Consider the following 19,527-nt stretch of genomic DNA (forward strand, 5'->3'; position numbering starts at 1 on the left):
GGGTTACCTGCCTTGTTCAGGGGCAGAACGAGCTCAGCTCGGGGATTCGATCCAGCAACCTTTCGGTTACTGGCCCGATGCTCTAACCAATAGGCTACCTGCCTTATTGACAAGTGGATATTTCCCAGCTGGTAATTACAAATTTACGAGATGTTATGAACACAACATGAGTGAAAGATGGAGATGGGTAGAGATAAAGGAATGCTCCTGTGGTCAGGTAAGAGAAAGAGTTGATTAGACTATGAGGAAGAAACTGAAATGAAGATGAATAGGCAAGAGAGAGAGAGAGAGGTCAAGTGGTTTAATGTATTATTTTTTCTCCACCAGGAGCATCTATGCTGGGAACTCTGGGAGTTGGAGTCTTTATGCAGCCCTTCTTGTTCCTACTGCTGGGGTTTGTCCTGTAGTGAAACTACACATCCAATAGACATGCATGACATATGGAACTACTCATGCATGTGTTGAACAAGAAGAGAGATTGTCAATAATATGGCATATTTTAACACATTTAACAGTAACAAATATAACTTTATATCCTGCTTCTTTAAAAAAAAAACTATTCTAGATTAAGCCAGAGCAGGCCTTGATCACATCAAAGCAGATACCTGTGACAATGTAAAAGCACTTAAGATATTTTTATTCTATTTGTTAAAGAAATATGTATCTTTCTATATCTTTGTTGCAATGGTGGGTCTATTCTATTAGGACAATGCTGGAACATGTAATGATGTGTGAGTCGGTGTTCTGCATTGGTTGTTTTCTGAGAGTTGGGATCATAAAACGAGGATTATGGGTGCTAATCCAGTGCTGATAAAATTGGAAGTGGAAGACTAAGTTAATAATAAAGATTATGAACCTACTATCACTTACTCTATGGATTGTTACGACTGACAGAAGCTCAAATAAGACTCAGAATATAATAATCACTTTCTCTGGGTATTTTATTAGAAATGCTCTACGCAAGAAAGAAAACATAGAATTGGGTTACAGGGGGAAAGAGGGCTGTGTGATAACATTGTAATCTCTGAAGACTGAAGAAACTCTAGCTGGAGAGACGCACACAATACCTTTATCAAAAGAGTAGAAGAGAACAGTTAACACCGCTGATTGGTGACTAATCTTTAAGTTAAAGTATCTTTATTTGATGTTTTACTGTAGTTCAATACGCCTTAAATGCTTTTCTTTAGCATACAATCACTGTCCTCAACCCTTCACACCTCTCCTCCTACACCAGGAGTTTCACTATCACTCCATCCATATCTCCCTCCCTCTCAGAGAGAGAAAGAGGATAGATGTCTAGTACTCATATTTACATGGTTATGGTTCAGTTGTGGTCAAGTACAACCACACTTTAGTAATGGAAGGGTCCAACCCCTCCAGGTTATAGAGGGTCATCTTGAGATGGGATGTTCTGATGTTACAAGGCCGGATCAATAGGAATACTCTGCCTGACGTCTCTGTGGAGCCACTCTCATCCCTGATCATACTATATGGCTAGACGGACGGGGATGAGAACGGAGAACATTCAACAGACAAAGCCAATCCAGAGCTTACAATGAAAAACAAATACCTGCACATACACAAACCCTTAAATCAAATACTATGAACAAAACTATAAGAAAATCAATGCAATAGTGAGAATGAGAACTGGGACGGGCTCTACACAGAGAATGACCAGTGGTGGCTGTCACCAATCCACTGTGAGATTCTGTGCTTGGATGAACCATAGAAAACTGAAACATTCAAATCGATAAGCAAATCACACCCCCATGTTGACTATTCTCTTCCAACACCAGTCACATTCCCTGTTGATGACAGACAACAGAAACCTAATAGAACTCAGCTGTAGACTGACTGGTGGTTAACTGTCTCCATTTTAAAAAGTACACTTCTGAATGGAAGTGTTATTTTGTAATATAACCTGTAATAATCCGTGTCATAACTCATTTACAACCAAAGGAGGTTGGTGGCACCTTAATTGGGGAGGATGGGTTCGTGGTAATGGTTGGAGTGGAATGGTTTCAAATACATGGAAACCATGTGTTTGATGCCTTTCCATGTGTTCCGTTCCAGCCATTATTATGAGCCGTCCTCCCCTCAACAGCCTCCATTGTTTACAACTCAGTGAGAAGATATTAATACTAGCTCAGTTTAGACAGGTACATCACCTGAGGTACTGCGTCCAGAATCAGTCAGACAAACATACAGGTTATGGCTGCCATATAACAAATGTGACAGAAAATTCAATAAGAAAGAATTGAATGAAAACAACAACTGTTATCACAATGTGCTTGTGTGTTGGATAAGTGATGACACGAACACACTGCTGAAGAACAGTTTACAGTGAAGAGCTTTCCTTCCCATACCTCCTCTCTCTTACTAAAATATCTGCAGTTTATAGTACTCTCTCACCCTCCTTCCCTCCAAAATATTATCTCCTCTCTCTCTATCTCTCCTCCTTCTCTACCTTCCCTTCCCTCTCTCTCAGACAGGTTTGTCTGTCTTGCGTGCGGTGATGAAGGCCATGCCGTGAGTCCTGAAGTGTGTGTTCAGATCTGAAACCTTCTCAAAGCGTTTCCCACACACCCTACACCCCACCCTGCCCTCCCCGTCCTCCCCCAGCGGTGTGGGGGGGTGAGACGAGGAAGAGGGAGACCCCGGCAGGGAACCCCCTCTGGGACTCCCGTCACCGTGGTTACCGCCTTTGCCGGGCGATGGTGTCAGGGAGCAGTCGTTATGGCCGTGACGGCTGTGGTTGTCAGGGGGCGTGTCTCGAACCCTGTGGCTGATGAAGCGGTGGCGGGAGAGGGAGGGGGCGGAGGCAAAGCAGGCTCCACACTGTAGACACTGCAGGCTGACTCCTCCCCCCAGGGCCTCGGAGCGGTGCTGGGGGATGTGGTCCAGGAAGACGGCGCGGTCCTCGGTGGTGAAGCCACACGGAGTACAGTGGAACCCAGACTCTGGCTGGGGAGGGGGGGCCGAGGAGGTGACGCAAGGTCTCTTAGCAGGGATGATGCCCTCGGTCACATCGTCCTCTTCCTCCTCAGTCTTCAACCCTCCTCCTCCGTCTTCCTCAGCTGAAACAGTGAACGGAGGGTTGGAGCCTCCGTCCTGCTCCGAGGAACTGTCGGCCCCTTCTGCACCCCTCCCTCGCTGACAGACAGACAGAGAGAATTAGAGTTAATGACATTTAGCATTAATAACCGATCTTCCTATATAAAGGCTGCAGTCGGTAGTTGTGAGAGAAAGTGGAACTGTACCTTTGTGTCCAGAGCTGACATGCCGTGTCTCAGCTGGACATGTCTCTCCAACACCAGTCTACTGCTGAACGTCCTCTTACCCTCACCACACAACCTACACACACAAACACACGTTAGGGTTTAGTGTAGGGGTTAAGGTGAGATACAGCTGTTGTAGGGTAGTATAGGGGTTTGCGTGTAGTGTGCATACTTAGTGGATGACTCATTTAGACTCTGATGTTGGGGTTAGGGTGTAGTGTGCATACTCACCGGCAGTGGAATGCTCGTTTGATGCCCTTGTGTTTGACTCTGATGTGGCGTCTGAGGCTGGACGTGGAGGAGAAGGAGTTCTCACACAGACTACACGGGAACTTCTTCAGGATCTACACAAAACACAGGCACCTTACAGTGAACAGTCCCCTCAGCTCCCCTAGTTTAAAAACAGAAAGGCTACTAAAGACAATGATGCTTACTGAGAAAAACGGCTGAAAATCTGTTCTTCAAAGAAAAAAAAGAGGGCAAACTTTCCTGGATCCCTCCACTTCATGTGAGAGGTGACTGTGCTCCAGAACTTTAGATATACATGATATGACTTTATAACCTATATGATCGGGCCCAATCCCAACTTGAGAAACACCTGGGGAGCTCAAAGTTGAGCATAAATAAACTCTGATCGTATTTTGATGGAAGAACGTAAGTGACGTATTAAGCATAACTTTTCTCAAGTGAGGATTGGGCCTGTGGTGATTAGGTGATTCGTTTAAGGGCCAGTTAGGGGTTAATTTTGGGCAGGACTGGGCCCGTGGGCCGGCAGTAGAGTAGGCCTGACCTAGAGGGTCAGAAGATACAATGGATCACTGATCAGTTAGAACCGATTCAGAATCAATCTACTGTACTGCACATCAAACGGTATATCACTACTGCATGAAACATTTAACTGTCTATGTGCAGGCTATGTTCCTGACCTTGCCATGCTGCTCGGCCATATGGGTAATGTAGTCCTCTCTGTCAGCGTAGCGGGCATGGCAGGGAGCACAGCTCCACCCTGGGCTTGTCTTATTGGTCTCTCCATCCCTCTCTTCCTCCTCCTCTTCCTCCCTTCCCCACTCCTCTCCGTCAGAGCTCTCAGTCTTCACCAAGCTACGCACCCGGGGGGGAGGGGTGGGGGAGGGCGCCATGGCAACGGGAACTTCCTGTTTGACCGCAGGGCCTCTGTGAGTAGTCTGAGCGAGGGAAGGGGAAGGAGAATAGAAAAAGGAACACAGCAGATAGGGAGATGGAGGAAAGTTAAGCTACATTTCATATCAACAGAACTGACTGACCCAAACCCAGTCTGGAGAAGGACTGTGTGAGAGGGGAACCCATAGATGTACCTTGATGTGCTCCAGCATGGAACTTCTCTGCGCGTAGAGCTTGGGGCACTCAGGACACTTGAACACGTGCACCTTCTGCTTGACTAGGTGGGTGTCAAAGTGGACGTACAGCAGTGGCTTCTGGGTAAATACTGTGTCACACATCACACACTTGTAGATCATCCTGTAAGGAAGGAGTGAAGGGTATAAGTTTCAATGCCACACAACACTCCTTCCGTGGCCTCCAACTGCTCTTAAATGCTAGTAAAACTAAATGCATGCTCTTCAACTGATCGCTGCCCGCACCCGCCCGCCCGACTAGCATCACTACTCTGGATGGTTCTGACTTAGAATATGTGAACAACTACAAATACCTAGGTGTCTGGTTAGACTGTCAACTCTCCTTCCCAAACATACTCTCGTAAAACTGACTATCCTACCGATCCTCGACTTTGGCGATGTCATTTACAAAATATCATCCAACACTCTACTCAGCAAACTGGATGCAGTCTATCACAGTGCCATCCATTTTGTCACCAAAGCCCGATATACCACCCACCACTGCGACCTGTATGCTCTCGTCGGCTGGCCCTCGCTACATATTAGTCGCCAGACCCACTGGCTCCAGGTCGTCTTTGCTAGGTAAAGCTCCGCCTTATCTCAGCTCACTGATCACCATAACACCAGCAGGTATATCTCACTGGTCACCCCCAAAGCCAACACCTCTGTTGGCTGCCTTTCCTTCCAGTTCTCTGCTGCCAATGACTGGAACAAATTGCAAAAATTGCTGAAGTTGGAGACTTATATCTCCCTCACTAAATTTAAGCATCAGCTATCTGAGCAGCATACCGATCGCTGCAGCTGTACACAGCCCATCTGTAAATAGCCCATCCAATCTACCTAAATAGCCCATTCAATCTACCTACCTCACTTTTGTACACCAGTATCTCTACTTGCACATCATCATCTGCTCGTCTATCAGTCCAGTGTTTAATTGCTAAATTGTAATTACTTCACTACTATGGCCTATTTATTGCCTTAACTCCTTACTCCATTTGCACACACTGTATATAGACTTTTTTTCTCTTTCTATTGTGTTATTGACTGTATGTTTGTTTATTCCATGTGTAACTCTGTGTTATTGTTTGTGTTGCACTGCTTTGCTTTATCTTGGCCAGGTCGCAGTTGTAAATAAGAACTTGTTCTCAACTGGCCTTCCTGGTTAAATAAAAGGTGAAATTTAAAAATGTAAATTTAAAAAATCTGAGAACACAACAAGTGTGTGTGTGTGTGTGTGTGTGTGTGTGTACATACTTGGCCTGTCCTCCAGTGAGTGTGGGGTGCTGGGTGTTGATGTGGCTCTGGGCGCTGGGGGAGGACTTGAAGGCCATCGGGCAGCTGGGACACTTATGGAACACCTCACAGTGGGCCGTCTGGATATGGGACTTGACCGAGTTTAACCCTCCGAACACCACCTGACAACTAGAACACCTGCAGACAGACAGAGAGAGAAACATTGTTGTAGATGTTGTCCCTAAACACTGATTCAGTGTCAGATATTTCTTCATCCTCCTAATAGTTAAAGCATGGGTTGGTGGCTGTTGCGGTGACTATATTACCAACACACTGGCAGTCACGAGTCATGACCACAGTAAAATTCCATGTGATTGTTGAGTGATGGTAATCTCCTCTTATGCACTCTGGACATGTGTTAATAGTACTCAAGACACTAACTACCATCAGGTCCTAATTGCCTGGTACTCAGGGCTCTACTACCCCTCCATCAGGTCCTAATGGCCTGGTACTCCGGGCTCTACTGTCCCTCCATCAGCTCCTAATGGCCTGGTACTCCGGGCGCTACTGTCCCCCCATCAGGTCCTAATGGCCTGGTACTCTGGGCTCTACTGTCCCTCCATCAGGTCCTAATGGCCTGGTACTCCGGGCTCTACTGTCCCCCCATCAGGTCCTAATGGCCTGGTACTCCGGGCTCTACTGTCCCTCCATCAGGTCCTAATTGCCTGGTACTCAGGGCTCTACTGTCCCTCCATCAGGTCCTAATTGCCTGGTACTCAGGGCTCTACTGTCCCTCCATCGCCGGAGCGTGCCTGTAGGGCAGCCGGAGCGTGCCTGTAGGGCAGCCGGAGCGTGCCTGTAGGGCCGCCGGAGCGTGCCTGTAGGGCCGCCGGAGTGTGCCTGTAGGGCCGCCGGAGTATGCCTGTAGGGCAGCAGGAGCGTGCCTGTAGGGCAGCAGGAGCGTGCCTGTAGGGCAGCCGGAGCGTGCCTGTAGGGCAGCAGGAGCGTGCCTGTAGGGCAGCAGGAGCGTGCCTGTAGGGCAGCCGGAGCGTGCCTGTACGGCAGCAGGAGCGTGCCTGTAGGGCAGCAGGAGCTTGCCTGTAGGGCAGCAGGAGCATGCCTGTAGGGCAGCAGGAGCGTGCCTGTAGGGCAGCCGGAGCTTGCCTGTAGGGCAGCAGGAGCGTGCCTGTAGGGCAGCCGGAGCTTGCCTGTAGGGCAGCAGGAGCGTGCCTGTAGGGCAGCCAGAGCATGCCTGTAGGGCAGCAGGAGTATGCCTGTAGGGCAGCCGGAGCATGCCTGTAGGGCCACCGGAGCATGCCTGTAGGGCCACCGGAGCATGCCTGTAGGGCAGCCGGATCATGCCTGTAGGGCCGCCGGAGTGTGCCTGTAGGGCCGCCGGAGTCTGCCTGTAGGGCAGCAGGAGCGTGCCTGTAGGGCAGCCGGAGCGTGCCTGTAGGGCAGCCGGAGCGTGCCTGTAGGGCAGCCGGAGCGTGCCTGTACGGCAGCAGGAGCGTGCCTGTAGGGCAGCAGGAGCTTGCCTGTAGGGCAGCAGGAGCGTGCCTGTAGGGCAGCCGGAGCTTGCCTGTAGGGCAGCAGGAGCGTGCCTGTAGGGCAGCCGGAGCTTGCCTGTAGGGCAGCAGGAGCGTGCCTGTAGGGCAGCCAGAGCATGCCTGTAGGGCAGCAGGAGCATGCCTGTAGGGCAGCTAGAACATGCTCCTCAAACAATGTTTGATGTGTGGAGTGAAATAAGTGTTGTTATATTTATTTCTCAGCTGCTCATATTAAGCACATGCTCTGCTATAAAACCCAAGTCGTCTTCAAAACAGACCTGCGGGAAAGCATGCAGCCTCCATTCACTATTGGAGTGCATACAGATTAGAGGTCGACCGATTATGCTTTTAAAGTTCTCAAATAACTCAAAATCTAGAATATAGGACCCGTTTCAAATGATCACTTTTATGCTCAACATAGCTACTTCATACGCGAACACACTCTGTAATGGGACCCCCTCCCCCAGCTAAGTTCAATTATACTGTTCTTACTATAAAATAAAAGGCATATATTATCAGCTAAAAGCTAAATTAACAAGCCTACAGCCTATGGCATGGAGCTTAGCCAGATAACATAGGCCTACAGTAGCCCAACTCAAATTATTTTCTTCTGAAATACATTTTCTTCAAATCAAAATGTTTTAGACCTGACTAAAATAATACATTTATTGTGATGGTGTACATTACATAGACTTATTATATATTGACGTTCCAAAGGTGCACGTTTACGTTAATTAACGGTTTAATTCCTTGAGACCGGCAGACTTCTGCAAAATTACATGACCGCTACAGCCCTAATTGGTGGTAAAGTAATCTGATCCTAGATTAGTGTCTACGGGAGTAACTAGGTTTGCTTCAACCACAGAGGGAGTGAGGGGTGAAAGGTCACCGGTATCCGATGCGTCGTGTGAAATGGAGGCAGGCCTCCTCCAAATGGGATTGAAAGGCTGGCTGCTTGGCCACACCCCCACACTCTGGGCAGACATAGGGGGGGCGGGGGTTGTGGATGCGAGCGTGAGCAGAGGCACTGCAGCCGTTAGGAAGGAGCATGGGAGGAGAACACTCCGTACAGGACTGGAGGGAGAGAGATGGGAAAAGGAGGGTGCATAGGTCAGTAAGGCAGGTACTCCTAAAGCCATGAAACAAGCTATTACATACAGTGTCTAGACTGAAAAAGTCCTGTGTATTTTTGAACACACACACACTGCTCTACTCACAGTGTTAAGGGCTGGTTTGACCTCTTGGAAGTGGGCAGCCACCTCAGCCTTGCTGCAGAACTGCACCTTACACTCAGGACACTTGTTATTGGTGTACAGCACCGGCTCTGTCGCCTTCTTACTGATGATTGGCTGCTGCAGCTGGGGGGCGGGGCTCAGGGTTACCGGGGTCACGGCTGAAGTCACAGCCGGAGCAGAGGACGCTGGGACAGAGGAGGTGGAAAGGGAGGGAGAGAGCATGCCTGAAGGAGGCATAGAGAGATGGAGAGATAGATAGGGGAATATAGGGGAAGGGGAGTGAAAGGTAAAGAGAGAGGTGGGGTAGATAGGTACTGATAAACAGCGCTGCACTAGTATTCATAAAGCGTCTCAGAGTAGGAGTACTGATCTACGATCAGGTCCCCCCGTTTATATAATATTCATTATGATCTCAAAGTCAAATCTGATCCTAGATCAGCACTACTACTCTGAGATGCTTTACAGTGCATTTGGAAAGTATCCAGACCCCTTGACTTTCTCCACATTTTGTTACGTTACAGCCTTATTCTAAAATGTATTACATTTTTTCCCCTCATCAATCTACACACAATACCCCATAATGATGAGGTGTAAAAAACGTTTTTTAGAAATAATTGCAAATGTATTACATTTTTTTAAAACAGAAATACCTTATTTAAATAAGTATTTAGACCCTTTGCTATGAGACTCCAAATTGAGCTCAGGTGCATCCAGTTTCCAATGATCATCCTTGAGATGTTTCTACAACTTGATTGGAGTGCACCTGTGGTAAATTCAATTGATTGAACATGATTTGGAAAGGCACACACCTGTCTATATAAGGTCCCACAGTTGACAGTGCATGTCAGAGCAAAAACCAAGACATGAGATAGAAGGAATTGTCCGTAAAGCTCAGAGAGAGGATTGTGTCGAGGCATAGACCTGGATAAGGGTACCAAAAAATGAACAGTGGCCTCCATCATTCTTAAATGGAAGAAGTTTGGAACCACCAAGACTCTATCTAGAGCTGGTCGCCCGGCCAAACTGAGCAATCGGGGGAGAAGGGTCTTGGTTAGGGAAGTGATGGAGAACCAGATGGTCACTCTGACAGAGCTCTAGAGTTCCTCTGTGGAGATGGGAGAACCTTCCAGAAGGACAACCATCTCTGAGGCAATCCACCAATCAGGCCTTTATTGTAGAGTGGCCAGATGGAAGTAAGAGGCACTCCTCAGTAAAAGGCACATGACAGCCCACTTGGAGTTTGCCAAAAGGCACCTAAAGGACTTTCAGACCATGAATGCCAAGCGTCACGTCTGACGGAAACCTGGCACCATCCCTATGGTGAAGCACGGTGGTGGCAGCCTCATGCTGTGGGGATGTTTTCCAGCGGCAGGGACTGGGAGCTTAGTCAGGATCGAGGGAAAGATGAACAGAGAAAAGTACATTGATCTCCTTGACGAAAACCCTGCTCCAGAGCGCTCAGGACCTCAGACTGGGGAGAAGGTTCACCTTCCAACAGGACAACAACCCTAAGCACACAGCCAAGACAACACAGGAGTGGCTTCGGGACAAGTCTCTGAATGTCCTTGAGTGGTCCTACCAGAACCCAGACTTGAAGCCGATTGAACAGCTCTGGAGGGACCTGAAAATAGCTGTGCAGCGACACTCCCCACCCAACCTGACAGAGCTCGAGAGGATCTGCAGAGAAGAATGGGAGAAACTCCTCAAATACAGGTGTGCCAAGCTTGTAGTGTCATACCCAAGACTCAAGGCTGTAATCGCTGCCAAAGGTGCCTCGGCAAAGTAAAGGGTCTGAAAACAAATGTAAATTTAAATTTTTTTAGACATTTGCAAACATTTCTAAAAACCTGTTTTTACTTTGTCATTATGGGGTATTGTGTGTAGATTGAGGGGGGAAAACAAATTCATCCATTTTAGAATAAGGCTGTAAACTAAAAAAAAATGTGAAAAAAGTCAAGGGGTCTGAATACTTTCCGAATGCACTGTATGTATACAGTCCTAGGTGAGATATGAAGGTAATAGCACACAGTCTCTCTCACCGATGGGAGTGGTGTCCTGTTGGCCTATCATCTGCTCTACACTGACAGGTCTCATGACCAGGTGGGAACACTGCATGACCAGTCCCCTCTCCTTGTGTTCCCTGGCATGGAGCAGCAGGCTGCACTTGTTGAAGAATGCCAGCCGCTTGGCACAGTGGTTACAAGTCACCTCAATCCTCAGGGACCGCCGGTCATAGTGGCGGGCCAGGCTGCGCTCCAGGGCAAACGCATCGCCACACTCCAGACAGCGGTAGCCCTGCGACGCAAAGGAAGAACAACATGAATACAATACCTATGTCGATGACATGTCTCTAGATACAATGCATATTCATTGGTCTTGTATGTATTGGCTGGCGTAATCAAATTTTCCCTTTGGGGATTAATATGTGCCCTTGAGCGAGGTACTAAACCTAATTTCCTCCAGGGGTGCTGTAGTACTATGGCGGACCCTGTAAAACAACACATTTCACTGCACCTATCTGGTGTGTGACCATAAAAAAACACAACATAAACAAGAGCGATTTATTGATCTACAGAACACAAGGTCTAACAGAAATTGGACATGCGCTTTTATCCCAACCACTACTAGTGCAATATTGAATCCATGCTGATACAGACCCATTAACCTTAACTCTGGACCTCAAAGCCAGTTCCACTGTGTTTTTTCATTGTTCCCATCTAATCAGGGACCGATTTAGACCTGGGACACCAGGTGGGTGCAATTCATTATCAGGTAGAACAGAAAAGCAGCAGGCTCCGGACCTCATGGTGTAAGAGTTGAATACCCCTAATATAGACCTAGGTCTATTACCTGTGCAGGCAGAGGCAGGTCCCACTCCGGTGGTAGTGGTGTACAGAGGTCTGGTCTGTAGCTGGGCAGCAGGTTCTTGCTATTGAGGATCTTGTTGAAGGCCTCCACCAGACTGGACTGGCTCCTGGAGATAATGGCTCCTGTACTGTTCACTATGGAGGCTGGTCTACTGCCCCCCTGAGGGGTGAGGAGGGGGGAGGGTGACACAGACACACCCCCATTCAGGGTCTTCTGACCTAGGCTGCGCACGCCAGCCCCCCCTGGACTGAATCTGGGGGAGGCAGAAGAGACAGAGGGGAGGGCTGCTGACTTGGTGATGCTAACAGCCGTAGCCGACACTTTGGGCTTGTTGCTGTCGGCGGCCATCTTGTTTTGGGCCTTGCTGGCAGCCATCAACATGGCAGTACTTGCATCCTGGAGTGTAGACACAGGCAGGAGGCTGCCACCCTTTGACTTCTGCTGCGGAGGCTGCTGAGATGCCACCCTCTTGGGCCGGCTGAGGACCTTACGACCCCCGGGGGAGGGTTTGGAACCATCTGCGCCTTTTGAGGGGGTCCCCCCTGCTCCTTTGGATGCTACTCGTGTCACTGTCCTGGTGATGCTGCCTGTCGGGGTCTTGACTGTTTTGATTCGGACTTTGAGTGGGCGAACGGGGGCTGTTGGTGTCGTCGTAGAATTGGCCGGAGCCGTCTCTGTGTCTCCTGTTTGTCTTCCATCCACAACCTCCATCTTCTCACTGTTGTCTGACCTGCACCCCAGGCTAGGCTCACTCTCCATGGGCTCCTCTCCCTCTCTAGCCCCCTGTGGAGTTGATGCTGAGGTTGGTGCCGGGCTGGAGCTCCTCTTGGACACAGTGGACATAGCAGAACCTGTCTGGTCAGGCGGGGGGCTCTCTGGTGAGTCCCTCTCCTCGATCACATGTTCCGGGTTTCTTTCCTCCATCACAGGGCTAGAGATGGGTCTGGGGTTACTGAGGGCAGCAGCCAGCCAGGACTGACGGGCCTGGGGCTGGGCAGGAGGAGGGGAGGGAGACCTGGGGGTGGAGGGTACTTCATCTGGAGGGGGCGGTTTAGAGCTGGAAGATGCCTGAGAGATGGAGGGAGGGGGTTTGGAGGAGAGAGGAGGAGGGCAAGAGAGGAGAGGAGGGGAGGAGGGAGTTGGGGAGCTGAACAGCTCTGAAGAGGACACTTGGCGGTGTCTGCGTGGAAATTTGGGAGGGGAGCACATGGGAGAATCTGGGCTCTCTTGGATCACTAGCGGGCTTCCCAAATCCGGTTCAGAGTCGTCCTCATCCGAGTCCATGATGCGCCTCACCCCCACTCTCAGGCTTCCGTTGGAGGGAAGGGGGGAGGAAAGAGGCCTGGGAGGGCACAGAGTGTCCTCACTCAGGATGGAGGGAGGAGAGAGGTGTGGGTTGACAGAGAGTGGGGACGACAATGATGATGAGGAGGATGTGGAGGTTATAGGACCGGCAGAGGTATGAGAGGAGAGAGGTTTCCGTCTGTTGAGAATATTAACTGTATGTTTGGTTGTGCTGGCCGACCCCCCTACGCCTCCAATGCTGCCCCCTCCTTCACTCGCAGTGGGAGGGGAGCAGGTTGACCAGAGCTCCCCGTTGGCCTGGCCCAACGCCTGGCCCAGCCCCTGGTCTCTCACACTGGGCTCCAGCGTGACTGTGGACCCTTCAAACCCATTCTGGAGCAGAGGTTCTGAGGCGACCAAACCAGGCATCCTAGGAGCCAGTTGTGAATTCAGCAGGCCCCCCTTGACTCCCATCCCAGTCTCCACCTCAGGGTCTGTCCCACTGCCCCCAGGGCTGTCCCCATCCTCTTCATCTGACCCCTCAGTCTCTTCATAGGAGTCAGGCCTCACCCTGTTCTTAACAATCACACTGACCACTGGAGGTTCACTTTGGGAGTTGGGAGGGGAGTCAGTGGGGCTGGAAGGTCTTGGCGAGGGACCCCCGGCCCCCGACACGCTGCCCCCGACCTTCCCTGACCCCTCCCCACCCTCTTCTGGCACAGACTGGATGGCCTCTTTGGCATCGATGTCTGGAATGTCGAAGGCTGCCAACAAGTCGTCGAAATCTGGGGTTTTCATGTCCCCCATTCCCGGATTACAAAACCTGCAGAACGGACACACAAGAGTGAGAAATAAACACTGTTGTCCCCAACCCAACCAAAGCCTGAGGCAGGACCGAATACTATGAATCTTGATAATTCATGATAAACGTAGATGTGACTTCCTGTTTTGAACGTGTATCATCATAATGTTGAATAGCCTATATTTCAGGTAGCTATGTAAGTTAATTACTATAACCCAATAAACCCCACGCCTGGCAAACTTGTTGAATGAGTTAGCAGTTAGAAGGAACCACTTTATTTGGAAGTCAGAAACGTATTTGAAAGTTCGAGTTCCCCTACTGCCCTCGTGTGAACTGGCTACTGCGCTAATGTTAGCAAGTTAGTACAGCAAAGGCAGCAAGAAAGACCGATAGCAAGGCCTAATTTTCAGACAGCGTTTTTTCCCCTTGTTGCACATGTTTCATGCAGTGCAGCTGTACTAGCTAACTATGCTCGCTGAGTTTGCGAGAACACAAAATGTGGATATTTTATCCACAGAATGTGTATTTAGCTATGTAGCTAGCTACCACACTGAGCTGTCAACCACCTCAGCACACATACACTAACTAGTTACGTTCCCTTTTAGCATTCCTCCGACCAGCTAGCGTAGCTAACATTACTTAGCTAGCTAGAATTTTCTACGTCGTCGTCAAAGCAATGAAGCCTTTTAACGCCTGCTTTTCAGGTATTTAAACCTTACAATTGGAAAGGATTTAAGAACATTCATTTGAATACGTGGTTTATACGGGTATATGTGACAAGCAGAAATGTATATCTAGTTTTAAATGTGAAGGAAATGGTTTGTTTACCTGGCTCTTCGGTTCCCGACTTTCCTTTTTGACGCATGAGTTGTTCGTCACCAGAAACGACGGGGAGAGATAGGTCCTGCCAGGTTCATAACGTGTCAACTTTGGAAGCTGTATATGCAATTTGACACACTCCTGACGTACATACGTGTTATATTGTAATGCATTGTTCTTGCTCTGGCGAGTGTTGGCTATCATTTCCTGAAAATGGCAGTGGTATAATCAAATAACCTTTATGGCACAATGTCCTCCAAAGCCAAGGGCATGCTTTTGTTGCAGGGACAACATTTAGACAATGTATCTTATGTGTTTCACAAAGCATGGCTTTTCAGAAAGACCTAGTTTACACAGGGATAGTTTGCAATAAAATCAATGTTTATCTGACATTTTTATACTAAAAGTCAAGTTCATATTCCACCACATCTGTTGTGTCGTCATCAATCCCCTCTTTGGAAGGAGTGTGTAGAGCATGTCAACTTTGGCACAAAACTCCACAACAACCAGCCGAGATGTTCCCTTGAATTATGTAAATTTATTTATTATTATCAGCACATAAAATGTACACTTACCGAATGTGCTTGGGTTGATATAAGGTCCCACTTTAGTACAAACTTTTATTTTTTAAAGGCAACATGCATCATTAACCTTCACACAACAAAGATAAAGAAAGCCTTATTCAACTGTTTGAGTATGGCGATACAACAAAAAAAAACCTAGAGGTCATCTGAGGTTACAGTTTGCACAACTATTATATTAAAGGAGCCATTGTCAACAGGTCAACGCCAGGGTATCTATTATGTTTACTGTGTAAATGTTCATTTCTTCTTCTCATCGTCTTTGTCTTTCTTGCTGTCAGGTTTGGATCCTGTCTGTGAAGCCAGCGAGCCCATGGCATTCCGGATGGCCTCGTTGTTGGGGTCGACACCCGGTAGGTTCTCCAGGACGCTTTGGAGGAACTCTGGGTCCTGCATCACATCATAGTCCTCCTCATCCTGCAGAGAGAGATTAACATACGCTAGAAAAACAAGAGCATTTGAGCATGTGTAACAGGCGGGATATGTCCGCTACACATGTACACTTTCATCTCAGTGGTGTGAGAGAGTTGGCCGTACCTTAGCACCCTCTGAGTCTACAGGGGCTCCTGTGTCCATGTCCATTGACTCTGCACCAAACTCTGCTGGGTAGGATAGGACAGATGTTACAGACTGACTGTGCATGTTATAACTGGTTATAACAGGTGTATGTCACTGACCTCCACCCTGCATGGACATCTGTAGGGCGTAGGCAATCTGCTCGTCCTCTGTCATGCGGCTGAAGTCGGGCATAGCGGGCGTGGCCGTGTCAGCCTGGGGGACTGACATCTTCAGCAGAGCTTCGTCTGACTCTAGAATAGGAGGTGGTTAACAGTTTATCCCCCCATATGCAGTGCCTCCCTCCAGGGAAGATCCAAGTACAGAGAGGGGAGAGAGATAATGGTGCATGGACATTGGTTGGTTGCCAGTTATAGATGAGTGATTTTTATTTTATTTTTAATTTTAACTTTATTTAACCAGGCGAGTCAGTTAAGAACATATTCTTATTTTCAATGACGGCCTGGGAACAGTGGGTTAACTGCCTGTTCAGGGGCAGAACGACAGATTTGTACCTTGTCAGCTCGGGGTTTGAACTCGCAACCTTCCAAGTTTGTAGGTAGAGGTTTATAGTTATGTGTACAGGGTGTAGATGGAGAGTTGTGCATTTGTCTCACCGTCAGCAGTAGGCGAGGGAACCCCGGCCTCAGTAGCAGACACCACTGCTGCCCTGCGAGTCTCATCCTCCTGCCTTTGTCTCTGTTCCTCCATAGACACCCTCAGAGCCTGGAGAAGGCACAGAGTGCAGAAAAAGATCAAAGGGGGAAGATTGTAGCATACGATAATAATCATCCAAAAAAGAGGCAATGAGAGTGAGAAAGAACTAGAAAGTGTAAAAACAAGAGTGAGAGAGGATGATCAACCCATCTTGTCCTCCCCCTCTCACCAGTGCCAGCTCTGGGTCTGCACTGGGGTCCACTCCAAACTCAAAGTCACTGGACCCCAGGCCCAGCATGGCTCCTCCCTCCCCAGCAAGGATAGGAGAGGACAGCAGGGCATCAGCCAGACTGGGGCCTGGAGGCACTGTCACAAGGTGGGACCCTGCTCCTTCCTTCCCATTCAGAGTGTTGATGAAGGCCGTCAGCTTTTCTGTGTTCACCTCCTGGAGACCAAAAGGAGGTTATATAAGGGAGACAGTGATGGCTATAAAGAAATAATGAGACCAGATAAATATTAGGTAAGATATTTGGTACCTCCTCTCCAAAGTTAATGATGTCCACACTGACTTTCTCTTTCTTTAGACGCTTTGCCATTTTCACCAGCTAGAGAGAATGTGACAGGAAATGATGTCAGAGGGGACATGCATGCAGCTATCAACACACTGCATTGATAGAACACTCACATCCTTCTCGTTGTCCTCCACTGGGCTGCCCACAAAGGCAATTATACGCATCTTGTGGTTCTTCCCCTGTCTGTGCTTCAGCGCCAACTGGGAAAGGAGAGGACACAGGGTTCAGTGTCGTGACGTACAATAAGCTGAAGTGTATTGTTGTGTAGTATACATACATGTGCCACTCTGATGCCTGTGCAGAAGCTGATGTTTCCACGGGGCTGGACAGCGTGCAGTTTAGACAGTATCCTCCCCGCGTCTGCAGTCAAGGTGGTCAGCACCTCACAGTTACTGCGCAGAGAACAATAGTTACTAAACATTTCTTACACTCGATCACTAAAAATAATCACAAGCATCCAGGCATCCTGTAATATCTAAATGATGAATGTTTAAATTTTTTGTTGCGACCATAGGACAACCACAAAGACATCTCACACACACACAGCTCCTTACTTGGCCATGGTGATGAGGCCCACATTGTTCTCAGGGTTGCTGCGCGTCTTGGAGTGGCACACAATGTTGACAGCATCTTGCTGGGCCTGAAGTCTGGTGGGGAGGAAGTCTCCATTCCTCATATACTCACTGTTGTCCACACTGAGGCGCACGGACAACACAGTACATACATACGTTACACAGTGTAGCATGTAGGCCAGGGAGGGGCAACTCCAGTCCTCAGGGGCCAGAGTTGTGTCACACCTTTCCCCCCATCCCTACAGCTGATTTAGAGATCATGATTAGTTGATTATTGGAGTCAGACGTGTTAGCTGGAGCAAAAGTGTGACACCAACTAGGCTCCCGAGGACTGGACTTGCCCATCCCCGATAAAGGCCCACTAGAGCAGGGTTTCCCAAACTTGGTCCTGGGGCCCCTCCTTGGGTGCACATTTAGTTTTTTGCCCCAACACTACACAGCTGATTCAAACCACCAAAGCTTGATGAGTTCATTTGAATCAGCTGTGTAGTGCGAGGACGGAAAAAAAAACGTGCACCAGGGCTGAGTTTGGGAAACCCTGTATTAGAGCACAGTGACAGGGTGGCTGGTATTATATCTATATTTAGAACAGGGTTGCATAAATTAGTTAATGCTGCAATGTGTACGTTTTTGGGCTCACCGACCAAATTCACATAGAAATACGAGTTATATGTAATTATCATTGAAAGAAAGTATTTTACGTTTGGTTTTGTACACCAGCTTCAAAACAGCTGAAAATACAATATGTGGATTTTGGAAAATATATTTCGCAGTGGTTTAGATGCTCTACACTATACTTACTTTTGTCACAAACAAAGTATAACTATTAGAATTTTAGCAACCAAGAAATGGCTCCTCTGCAACGTGCATCTAAGTGTGCCCTTTAACTGGCAACAGTAATAACATTCTGCCAACCGTTTTCCCCAACCAGGACTCTCCATTTTACCACCTTCTCCCATACTACTGCTAATCCCTAGACAGATTGATGGTAGGGGACATATTCAAGTGCCTAGCTAGCGAATGTTTTCGATGTTGACATAGGAAGCTTTTATCCAGAACAGCTTACAGTAGGCAGAAACAAAGACTGGGGTGATCGTTTACCGAACCTTATGTTTAAACTACTGCCTTGTTCACCAAATAACAAAGAATGCTAGCTAGCTAATGATAAGTTTCGGGATGAAATGCTGGTTACAAAATCCATCACGACCTTACTTGAAACAACTTCTCGGAGTACATCTTGCTAACTAAGCTACTCTAAATTCTCAGAATTATTTTATTGCAATCACAACCGTTGCATGTCATAGCGAAGCTAGCATTAGCAAGCCAAAAATGACTCAGGAAAATGGCTAGGATTGCTGGCCTGACGTGTTTACATAACTAATTTTAACGGCAATTTCATGATAAAAAATACCCACGTTCACATTAAACTAAACAGACTCTTCCTCTTACTTAGTTGAAAGAATAAAACATATGACAATTATTATTTTTCTTTCCCTTACCAGACCATAGTACTTTCGAGTCCCATCTTGGAATCCTTTTGTTGCTACGTCACCAGAACTGATGGTCGATGGGAAATGCAGCTCGGCCCAAAAATACCTGCGCATATATTTGTTGACAACGACTTACACGTACACCACAGGAGGTTGGTGGCACCTTACTTGGGGAGGACGGGCTGAAGCATAATTAGTGGAATGGTATCAAATACATCAAGCCATGTAGTAATTCAGTAATTAGTGTAAATAACTCATTGTGGAACCAATACCACCCTCTGTGCCCTTCCTTCCCAGCCATTATGAGCAGCCTCCACTAACATACATTATGGACCAAGTGAGACTGTAATCCACATTTTGGTTTGGTTTACTGAGCAGGGAAGCTGGGCAGGGTTATCAGGGTCAAAACATTCAAAAGAGCACCACTTTTGAGGGCCATGGTTGGAAATAGCATTAACAAGGAATACATTGAGCTTTTTACAAAGAGGATGGGTTAGGGAGGAAAAGTAGTGAACGCAAGAACACCTAATATTACATTTTTTGGGGCCCTGCTTAAGGCCTTCTTTGCCTCTCCTGCAAACAAAAACCTAAGTCAATATACTGTAAAATGCCATGTCGAGGACAGAGACTCCCCCGCTCACAAATAAAGTGATGTGAG

At 47.9% G+C, this 19,527-nt stretch overlaps 3 protein-coding genes across 6 annotated transcripts in view; 1 reads left to right on the forward strand and 2 right to left on the reverse strand.

Annotated features, from left to right (window-relative positions):
* The window catches only part of LOC118380207 (otoancorin-like), a 29,884-nt gene extending 29,024 nt beyond the window's left edge, over positions 1-860 (forward strand). For both annotated transcript variants that reach the window (XM_052502602.1, XM_052502603.1), the window contains exon 29: positions 328-860. In XM_052502602.1, coding sequence (XP_052358562.1) covers positions 328-407 — 80 coding nt within the window. In that variant the 3' untranslated portion in view covers positions 408-860. The remainder of the gene's footprint in view (positions 1-327) is intronic.
* A 63-nt stretch (positions 861-923) lies between these two features.
* Positions 924-14,602, reverse strand: LOC118373730 (zinc finger protein 687a-like). 2 transcript variants are annotated; one of them, XM_052502600.1, is made up of 11 exons: positions 14,452-14,602; positions 11,520-13,644; positions 10,709-10,964; positions 8,652-8,893; positions 8,324-8,508; positions 5,906-6,082; positions 4,613-4,775; positions 4,205-4,462; positions 3,510-3,622; positions 3,261-3,354; positions 924-3,153 (listed from the first exon to the last, which is right to left on the reverse strand). In XM_052502600.1, exons 2-11 carry the CDS (start codon positions 13,626-13,628, stop codon positions 2,485-2,487), a joined length of 4,266 nt encoding a protein of 1,421 aa, XP_052358560.1. In that variant the 5' UTR covers positions 13,629-13,644; positions 14,452-14,602; the 3' UTR covers positions 924-2,484. The 2 variants fall into 2 exon arrangements, 1 of the variants encoding a protein (XP_052358560.1); XR_008102137.1 differs by lacking the exon at positions 924-3,153 and adding an exon at positions 3,713-4,068 and having other exon boundaries at positions 3,323-3,354.
* A 358-nt stretch (positions 14,603-14,960) lies between these two features.
* On the reverse strand, positions 14,961-19,046 carry LOC118373728 (26S proteasome non-ATPase regulatory subunit 4-like). Of its 2 annotated transcripts, none has more exons than XM_035759938.2 (10): positions 18,879-19,046; positions 17,362-17,502; positions 17,085-17,199; positions 16,921-17,007; positions 16,772-16,840; positions 16,465-16,680; positions 16,196-16,304; positions 15,701-15,832; positions 15,561-15,622; positions 14,961-15,440 (listed from the first exon to the last, which is right to left on the reverse strand). In XM_035759938.2, the coding sequence occupies exons 1-10, from the start codon at positions 18,902-18,904 to the stop codon at positions 15,264-15,266; spliced, it is 1,134 nt and encodes a 377-aa protein (XP_035615831.1). In that variant the 5' UTR covers positions 18,905-19,046; the 3' UTR covers positions 14,961-15,263. The 2 variants fall into 2 exon arrangements, with proteins under 2 accessions (XP_035615831.1, XP_035615830.1); XM_035759937.2 differs by having other exon boundaries at positions 15,561-15,625.
* Positions 19,047-19,527: the final 481 nt, after the last annotated feature.

Source organism: Oncorhynchus keta, unplaced genomic scaffold (genome assembly GCF_023373465.1).
Source record: "Oncorhynchus keta strain PuntledgeMale-10-30-2019 unplaced genomic scaffold, Oket_V2 Un_contig_1599_pilon_pilon, whole genome shotgun sequence".
NCBI lineage: Eukaryota > Metazoa > Chordata > Actinopteri > Salmoniformes > Salmonidae > Oncorhynchus > Oncorhynchus keta.

What these genes read in the sequence shown, in the direction of transcription:
- LOC118373728 (XM_035759937.2), bottom strand. Translation starts at nt 18,904, where the DNA reads ATGGGACTCGAAAGTACTATGGTCTG. An exon ending in CTCGAAAGTACTATGGTCTG is followed by an intron (nt 17,503 to 18,878) that starts GTAAGGGAAAGA and finishes CGTGCGCCTCAG; the next exon opens with TGTGGACAACAGTGAGTATA. An exon ending in GATGTCCATGCAGGGTGGAG is followed by an intron (nt 15,626 to 15,700) that starts GTCAGTGACATA and finishes TATCCTACCCAG; the next exon opens with CAGAGTTTGGTGCAGAGTCA.
- LOC118373730 (XM_052502600.1), bottom strand. Translation starts at nt 13,628, where the DNA reads ATGGGGGACATGAAAACCCCAGATTTCGACGACTTGTTGGCAGCCTTC. An exon ending in TGGCCGAGCAGCATGGCAAG is followed by an intron (nt 3,623 to 4,204) that starts GTCAGGAACATA and finishes TGTTTTGTGTAG; the next exon opens with ATCCTGAAGAAGTTCCCGTG. An exon ending in TGTCAGCTCTGGACACAAAG is followed by an intron (nt 3,154 to 3,260) that starts GTACAGTTCCAC and finishes TCTGTCTGTCAG; the next exon opens with CGAGGGAGGGGTGCAGAAGG.